The sequence below is a fragment of the Gavialis gangeticus genome, unplaced genomic scaffold (assembly GCF_001723915.1).
Source record: "Gavialis gangeticus isolate Ggan-Ray unplaced genomic scaffold, GavGan_comp1, whole genome shotgun sequence".
In the NCBI taxonomy this organism is placed as follows: Eukaryota; Metazoa; Chordata; order Crocodylia; family Gavialidae; genus Gavialis; species Gavialis gangeticus.
In genome coordinates, this window is record NW_017729012.1 from 8884633 (window position 1) to 8893085 (window position 8453).

Consider the following 8453-nt stretch of genomic DNA (forward strand, 5'->3'; position numbering starts at 1 on the left):
CCCCCGCCGCCGCCGCGAGAGCAGAGACCCGCGCTGGGGCTGCGCTACGAGACGGCCCGGGCCGGCGACCGCCGCCTTGGGTAAGCGGGGGGGTGGGGGGCGTGTTGGGTGTAGGGAGGTGGTGCCCAGTCCCGCCGCTCCCCGCGTTGTCACCGCGAGTGTCAGAGCCGCGTCTCGGCCGCTTGCTCCCCGGCAGGAAGGTGGTGGTCGTGGCCAAGTCGCAGAAGTTCCGGGAGCAGCACGGGAAGATCCTGCTGGAGGGGCACAGGCTCATCAAGGACGCGCTGGAGGCTGGCGCGGAGCTGCAGACGCTCTTCTTCAGCTCCCAGCGGATGAAGGAGCTGAAGGAGCTGCCCGAGGCAGCGCTGAAAAGAGCCAGCTTGATCAAGGTGAAGTTCGAAGACATCAAGCTGTGGTCGGACCTCGTCACTCCACCGGGGCTAATAGGTGAGGTGCGTGGGGGAGAGACGGCAGCAGCCGTCGCGGCGGTAGCGAGGCAGGGGCAGCGGAAGCGGGATGGAGGTTGCCTCTTGCGCCAGGCCAATGTTGTGGTCCGCAGAGGCGACCCAAGGAGCCGGCTCCTGGTGACACAGAGCTTGGTGCAGCTTGGGGAGCGCTACCTACGCTGCATGGGGCCACGATAACACCCCTCGGCAGCCAGGCAGAAATAGCATCCGATGTCCTGGGAACACTGCTGCCTGTCAGGCTCCTTGGGGAAGGAAAAATTGTTCTGCCTGAGCTGCTCCTGGCGCGCTCTGCCATGCCACTCTGCAAACTGCAGAAGTGGCGAAGTTGGGTTGAGCGTATCGCTGGGTGGGGCACGGCTGTGTTAAAGAAAAACAGCCGACTTCCATCTGCCCATAGGCCTCTGTCTGTTTGCTTCCTCAGGAATCTTCTCCAAGCCGGACTACACCAAGATGGTTTTTCCAGCCATCCAGCTGAGGAATGCGTTGCCCCTTGGCCTTATCTGCGATAACATCCGTGACCCAGGAAACCTAGGGACTATTCTGAGGTCTGCAGCAGGGGTGGGCTGCAGCAAAGTGCTGCTCACCAAAGGTAGGCCGCTCCCTAGGGAGCCACACTCTCACACGACTGGGGGGCAGTGGGATAAGGAGATGCCTGGAGTGCCAGCTCGGTTGGCAGGGCCTGCGGGCCCTGCCAACTCCTTGCCCCTTCACTTTGACTCTCTTTTTGCAGGCTGCGTGGACCCTTGGGAGCCTAAAGTGCTTCGTGCTGGCATGGGTGCTCACTTCCGCGTGCCTGTCATCACCAATCTGGAGTGGGAGTCTGTCCCTGGCAACCTGCCCCCTGATACCTGCATCCATGTGGCTGGCAACCGGGACCCAAGTGCCCAGGATGAACCAGAGCACACCTCGGGCAAGGTCAGCAGCTACGGCTGGATCTCTCGCCCATGCAGCCTGAAGGTGGGGGCTGGCAAAGGGCACTTGTCTTTGGATTCTAATGGCAAGGGGGACAAGAAAGCAGAAGACTGGGACCAGAACCCAGAGCTCCCTGCACAGACCTATTGTGAGAGCTGGGCCCGGGGGCCGGTGGCAGTGGTGATCGGTGGGGAAACGCAGGGCTTGAGCCTGGAAGCACTGCAGCTGGCAGAGAGCACAGGGGGCAGGAGACTCGTCATCCCGGTGGTGCATGGCATGGACAGCCTCAATTCAGCCATGGCTGCCAGCATCATCCTGTTCGAAGGCAAGAGGCAGCTGCAGGAGCCAGAAAGCACGAGGCAGAAGTTCCCGGTGTCAGGCTACTGACCAAGGAGACTGCTGCGTGCTTCCAGGACCCCCTGCTGTATGTTCACGTGTGTGGGATTAGCATAGAGCTGAATAAAGCCAGGGCTGGGGCACTTGCTGTTCGGTGTGCTTTGCATGAGGGTTGAACTGAACCTGCCCAGGGCCCATCACACATTCCAACTTCCCCTCAGTGCCGGGGGAACCTACAGCCTTGGGCAAGGCATCAAGAGCTGCATGTAGCTGCCTCTGCTACCAAGGACAGACAGGGCTTGGAGACTGCAGGTGTCTGAATCTACTGCTACTCCAGTCCCTAAAGCGCTATGCAGGGTTTAACAGGGAGCTGCAAGGCTCTGCCCTCAGGCTCAGGAGCAGCCCTTGGCCCCTGCCTGCTAGCTTCTCTGAGGTGGCTTGGGCCCACTGGCAGGGCAGTACCGTGTGCCCCTTTCCAGGCTCTGAACCCACCCACAGCCCCAGGCACTGCTACTCCTTCAGGAGCAGAGCTGGGCTGCAGGCACCCTTGTAGGACCAGGTGGCTGTGTCAAGCATGTAGCTGTGTTACCTTTGATGCTCTGGGCCAGGCACATGTGGTTTCAACAGCAGTAGGGGCAGCTCTGGCTTAAGCAGGGGGGTCTGAGCACAGCTGGGATATCCATAATAGTTTCATGATCTTCTCAGGTCCCTTCCGACCCTAGAAACTATCTATGGCAGGAAAGAGTACTGGGGTCAAACGCCCCCAGCAAGGTGTTCATCTAACCTCTTCTTAAAAACCCCCAGGGTAGGAGCCTGCACCACCTCCCTTGGAAGTTGGTTCCAGACCCTAGCTACCCTGACCGTGAAATAGTGCCTTCTGATAATGATAATGCAGCAGAGGTCCTTGCTGTCATCACCTTCCCCTTGGCCAGTGGCAGCGTGAGCCGTGTTTAGCACAGCTTTCCATGGGAGCCTCCAACGTGTAGACTCAGCAGCTTCCAGTGAAGCTGCTGTCAGTAGGTCTCTGAGGTCACAGAGCAGATACCAAGTCCACAGCTCCTTGCTGCCTGCAACAGGGCCTGGTCTTAGTCCACAACAAGCTGTTGCCCTTCCAGCAGGTCTCGTGCCTGCTCAGTTGACGGGGGTCATGCTGCAGATGTGCCAGCAGCTCTCTCAGCACTTCCCTAGACTCAGGTGTTGCTCGAGTGGGCGGTGGCCAGGCCACAAGGTTTCCCCCGTCACACACCATCCCGAGTCACAAACCTGCTCCATCTACTTGCTGCGGGGCCAGCAGGAGATGGACGGTTGTACAGCTCACAGGGTTCTGCCATTCCCAAGCACAGCTTTCCAGGAGGCTCTGGGCTCTCCTGCCGGCAGGTGGCAGCACGTCCTGACCAGAGCCTGCAGGGGCAGCAAATGCTGTACAAGTAGTGCTTGGAGTGCAGGCTTCTACGGATGGGAGGGGAAACAACAGGAGCTTGGAAACTGGGGAAGAGAAGTGCAGTGTAACCCCCTTTTCCCCAGGGGAGAAGCCCCGGGCTCTTCCCTTATCCATCTGCAGGTCTGGGGTGGGCTGGAGAAATCCCAGAGGATACTGGGAAACCTCCTCCTGCACTGGCACAGGCTGTTGTATGTGCGGCAGGACAGCTGACAGTACGTGGGCCCCAGGTGCTCAGAGGGGAGAAGGGGCTCTAGCCCTCTTCTGGCACCATGCTCTCCTCGTAAGTGGCCCACGACTTCTGTCCCAGCTGCAATAGTAACTGCCTAGCTCCTGTACATTAGATTCCCCACAGTGGTCAGGGCTATACCCTGACCTGCTTACCAAGGGCCACCCTTTCCTCTGGCTCCTGTGCCTTGATAGTGGGGCGTAGCATCTTGGGAACTGGGGGCTTGGTACTGACCTTGAGAACAGGGAGCATCAGCCGGCTCCACGCCCAGGTCCTTGGCAGGGGGAGGAGGGATTCAGCATAGCCACACTCTTCTGCTTGGAAGCAGCCTGGGAGGCTGTTGCCTTGTGCCAGGACTGTGGCAGCTCCAGAAGAGAGGTCAGGTCCTGGAGGCTACGCCCAGCCCTGTGCATGCAGGAACCTTCGTGCCAGGGATCCTGTGCCCTTGGTTGGTGAGCTCACCCATTTCCTGCAGTCCATCTGGATGGGCTCGATTCCTGCCCCCCAGCCCTGCCTGCAAACTTGAAAGGCCCCTTGGAGGAGAGTCGGGTTCCTTTGTTCTAAGCCTGGCCAGAGTTTAGTCACTGGTGCCTGAACAATCTGCTAGAGATGAGGCTGCCCTAGCTCAAGCTTCCTCATCTGTCTCATCTAAACCACAAATGCACCCTGTCCCCCGCAGCCCCCCACCCTTGGTCTGGAAGCACTGACCCTATCGAGCCAGTTTCTGCCCAGCGCTGGGCCAGGGGAAACACCAGGATTTCTAACCCTGGTTTAGCCTGGTGGGAGCTGGCAGCTCATCAGCAGCCATAGAAAGCAACCCCCTCTGTGCACATGTTGGGGGCAGTGAACTCTACTTGGCTGCCCAGGAAGCTGGACTGCCCCAGCACCACCCAGGTAGCATGAACCACAGCCCCCAGCACGGGCAGGGCTGGACCTTTCCTGTCTCTCCCAAGCTGGACCCCAGCTCTGCAGCGCTAGACTGATTATGCACCCAGGTAGGCGCTCCAGCCCAGCCATCCTGCCACAGTGAAAGTCAGCACCGAGTTACATGCCAGCTGTGAATGGCAGCTGAGTAAACGCTGCCTGAGCCATGCGGACTTGCCCCCACCTGTCACGCAGGGCTTCAAGCTCCCCTCCTCCCCTGGCAGGCTGCTGGGGAGGGTCCAACCCTCCAACCTGGACTGGCAAGAGGCAGCAGGACGACACGGCCCAGCAAACACCTGCAAGGGCCCAGGTTCAGGGCACCGGTTGGTGAGAGGCAGCAGGCTTGCTGACACATGGCACTGGCTCAGGCCCCTCTCCCTGCCCTAGCTCTTACCTGGGTAAGGCAGGCAGAGCTTCCCCAGGGCAGGGACCCCTTTAGGACCACTTTGCTCCCACTCTGCCAGGCCAGGCATGTTCAGCTCCCCCCAGTGGGCTGGGAACAGCAGGAGAGCGAGCCGACAAAGCAGGGGCTGCATACTAGGAGCTCCCGGTCCTGGCTGGGCCTCAGCCTTGTGGGACACCAGGCCAGGTGCTGCCTTCCCACCAGCTCTGCTTGTGCCCCATCATGCGAGGACGCTGACTCCCTCACAGAGGCGCCAGACTTGGGTCGGACGTGGGTTTTATTACAAAGGGCCAATCACCATGTACAGTTTTTACAACGTCACTTTTCCGGGGGCTCAGCTGTGCTGCCCGGGTGGGGTAGGGGTCAAAGAACAGCACCATTAAGGTTGGATTTGGGACACAGCTACAAAAAATGGTTCAATCAGCTACGTACAGGGGAGGACATTTCATACCAGAGAGAGGAGGGCACAAAGGAGAGAGTGGGAGAACATGGAAGAAAAAAGGAGGTGGGAGACGAGAAGGGAGGGGTGGGAGAGGTCTGAGCAGCCCTGTGCTGTTTCTCTGCATGGCTGGGGGGAAGGTTGGGGTGGGATTCCCTCCGACTTGCATGTCTGGGGGGCAGAGAAAACAGCCTGGACACAGGAGTTCTCACCAGGAGGAGGGCAGGGGTTGCAGCATCCCGGCCACTGCCACACGTGCCAAGGATGTCAGTGCTTGGCCTGCGACACGGCCGGAGCCAGGAGGATGGCTGGGGGTGGGAACATTTCCTTATTGCTTCTTCGGAACAGTCTGTGTGGGGCAGGGCGGGAGACGGGGAGGAGAGGAGGAGGTATCAGAGGCCCGAGAACCCCGTCCACTGCCAGATGCCTATGCTGGGAAGAACACCATGCAAAGAAGATCTGCCTGCTAGCTAGTGCCAGATACAGAGTACAGGGACAGTAACAGTTCTGGCCAGGCTACAAGAGAATATATCACCATGAAGCACGAGCGAAGCCTCCGAACGCCGGTGACTCCCTGCTGAAAGTGCATCTCGAGGAGTTTGCTCGGGAGAAGGGTTCACTGCAGAAAACAAGGCACCACAAGGAGGTTGGATACTGGGCTGCACGCAAGGGTGCTGGGAGGTCCCGCGAGCGGAGGGGAGAGCCCTGCTTTAAACAAGGTCCACGGGCGCCCGCCTAGATGGGCTCGGGCTTGAGCTTGTCCGCTAGAAAGTCGCTCACAAAGGCTTCCACAATCTCGGGCGTGATCTCCTCGACGTCCATCACATACTTGGCTCTGGCTGACATGTCCAGGATGGTGAGCAGGGGGGCCGCCTCCGGCAGGTTGGTGTAATCCCGCAGGGAGTCGGTCATGTCGTCCTGGAAGCCAACGAGACAGAAGCCCCATCAAGGAGGGGAGCAGCAAACACGCAGCCCTGTCACTGCTACCAGGGAGGGCTCAACACGACTGGGTGAAGACAGGATTGCTGGCCGGGCCCCCACCCCCACAGCCTGGCTTCCTACTAAGATCCCACTGCAGGATTGAGGCTGCTGAATCTGTCAGCAGAGACAGATGGAAAGGGGGGGGGGGGTTGAATGGCTCCCTTGGTGCTCCGCAGCCTGGGGGAAGAGGAGGGGCAGAGGCCAAGGCTGGGGCTGCAGGCACAGAGCAAGGTTCACCGGGCTTTGTTTTCCCCCTGCCCCCGGGACCTGTCTTGGGACAATGGGGACAACGAAGGGAGCCGAGAGCCAGCGACTGCCATGCAGGCCAGGATGAAAGCTGGGGTCGCGAGGGGAGAAGGCGCCTCTCCTCTTGGGAGCAGCCTGCCCTCCCCCCACCCCTTGCAGCAGGGCATGTCTCAGGGCCATTGTCCGAGCTTCCCCAACGGTGCCTGCCAGCCGTGACACAGGTACAAGCACAACCTGTCGCTCCACTTCTCCGCCAGGCCTCCTCCGTCTTGCTACAGCCAGCAAGACCGAGTCTGGGCAGGCCAGGAGCCGCGGCCAGCCAGGCCACAGGGGCGGAACTGGGAGGTGAGACTGGCCAGGTCCAACTAGCGAAGGGGTGCAGGGCTGCCCCAAAGTACCCCATTAAGCTGCTGCTGCCTCCCCTGTCTCCATCAACCCATAGCCCTGCAGTTACAAGGCAGAGCCAGAAACCTCCTGGCTCCAAGGTCTATTCCCCCTCCTGCCATCGATTCCCTGTGCAACCATGGGCGCGTCTCTTTGTCTCAGAGCTGCCTCCTCCACCACCCAGGACAGCCTGGAGCTGGGCTAGCGCCTGCCCTCTCCCAGGGAGCCTCGGCGGAGCTGAAATATGCCACTCCCAGCAGCAGAAGGAGAACAAAGCCAGTGCTGCCGGAGCAGAGGAATCTGGGGTTCCTCCCCACTTCCCCCAGGCAAAGACGTGAGCATTGTCTACAAGTGACATGCTGCCCAAGAGCCGTGATGGCCAGGACCCAGTGGGCACAGAGCCAGGGAGACGGCAGAAAGAGAGCAGCAGACTCAGCCAAGCCTCCGCCACCTACCGCCTCCCAGATGCCAAGGTGTCCACAGGCCGTGTGGGAAAGGAGGGACACGAGGGAGCAGCACCGTGGTGCATGGCTCGGGTCGTCAGGCAGCCTCATCGTGACCTCTAGCTGGGTCCACCACTGAGACATGGGAGGCAAGCAGCTGTGGCACACGGGGGCAACCCAGAAAGGCCTGGACATCCCAAGAACATGCCTGCGAGTGGATCTGGGAACAGCAGGGCCGTATTCCAGATGTCTCCCCACACACAGAGGCTGCAAGGAGCCCAGCCAGCCAGCTGCTTGGCGGGAAAGGTGGGCAGAGGGGCTTGCACGCAAAGAAATCAGAGCCCTGTGGAAAGGGAGGGACGGGGGGAATGTACTAATCTGTGACTGCCAGAGCTACTGAACTGAACACGCATGGCCAGGCTGAGTCGCTCCTTGCTCCTGGCTCCAACTGCGGCAGCTCCATTCTCCCTGCACCGGCGTTCCCAGGCGGGCCCACTGCACAGCCGCCCTGGGGCATCACCCCGGAGACTGCTGGCGCGTTGTGTGGGCATTTCTAACCTGCACATCCCTGCAGCCGGAGTCCGGGCCTCCGCCCTGCGTCCCGCCGGACTGTCGCAAAACTGCTGTGGTCTCTTCATAAATGCAAATCAGCCTCGAAGGCGCCGGGGGAGGGGCGAGGGTGGTGCCAGCGGCCCAGGGCCGCGGTCAGGCGGTATTGTGAGCCGCGGCCCCAGGGCTAAGCGAGGCCGCCGGAAACGTGGGGACGGCCGTGGAGCTGGCGGCCGCGGCTATTGAGCCAGTGATGAATGGGACATTCAGGATGCTCCCCCATTCTCTACGGCGGCTGCCACACAGCCAGCCGGAGCGAAATGAATGAGCTGCAGTGTTTCAGCTACAGCCAGCCAGCAAGAGGGCTGGGGAGGAGGACCCTGGGCAGGCTCCGGGGGAGGGGGCGAGAGCACAGTTCCCTTCTGCAACCGGCCTGGCCAACAAGGGGCTCATTCAGAGACCCGGGGCCGAGGCCGGGGCGGCCTGGGAGCGTGTTAGCGAGCGGAGAGCGCCGGGCATGCGCGCGGCGGACTGCAGTGCGCACACCCGAGGGGGAGGGGGGCTGCAGCATCGCGCAGTGCGGGGAAGCACGGGCTGATGCATGCAGCAATGGAGCTGGTGAGCATGGACGCATCCCCCAACCCACTGAAAGGCATCTTGGCCTCCCGGGCCTGCACCGATGGGGCAGAGGGAAGTGTAAGT

The 8453-nt window shown here is 61.0% G+C and overlaps 2 protein-coding genes across 2 annotated transcripts in view; one reads left to right on the forward strand and one right to left on the reverse strand.

Moving 5' to 3' along the window:
* Window positions 1-1861, forward strand: MRM3 (mitochondrial rRNA methyltransferase 3; the record flags this gene model as incomplete). Its single annotated transcript, XM_019510955.1, has 4 exons — window positions 1-80; window positions 197-447; window positions 889-1056; window positions 1198-1861. Coding segments are annotated over 4 exons (1068 nt in total), but the record flags the coding sequence as incomplete, so codon positions are not given.
* A 3109-nt stretch (window positions 1862-4970) lies between these two features.
* NXN (nucleoredoxin) overlaps window positions 4971-8453 on the reverse strand; it is a gene marked incomplete at its 5' end in the record, with an annotated part of 74031 nt that continues 70548 nt past the window's right edge. The window contains one exon of the mRNA XM_019510956.1: window positions 4971-6066. Coding sequence (XP_019366501.1) covers window positions 5884-6066 — 183 coding nt within the window. The remainder of the gene's footprint in view (window positions 6067-8453) is intronic.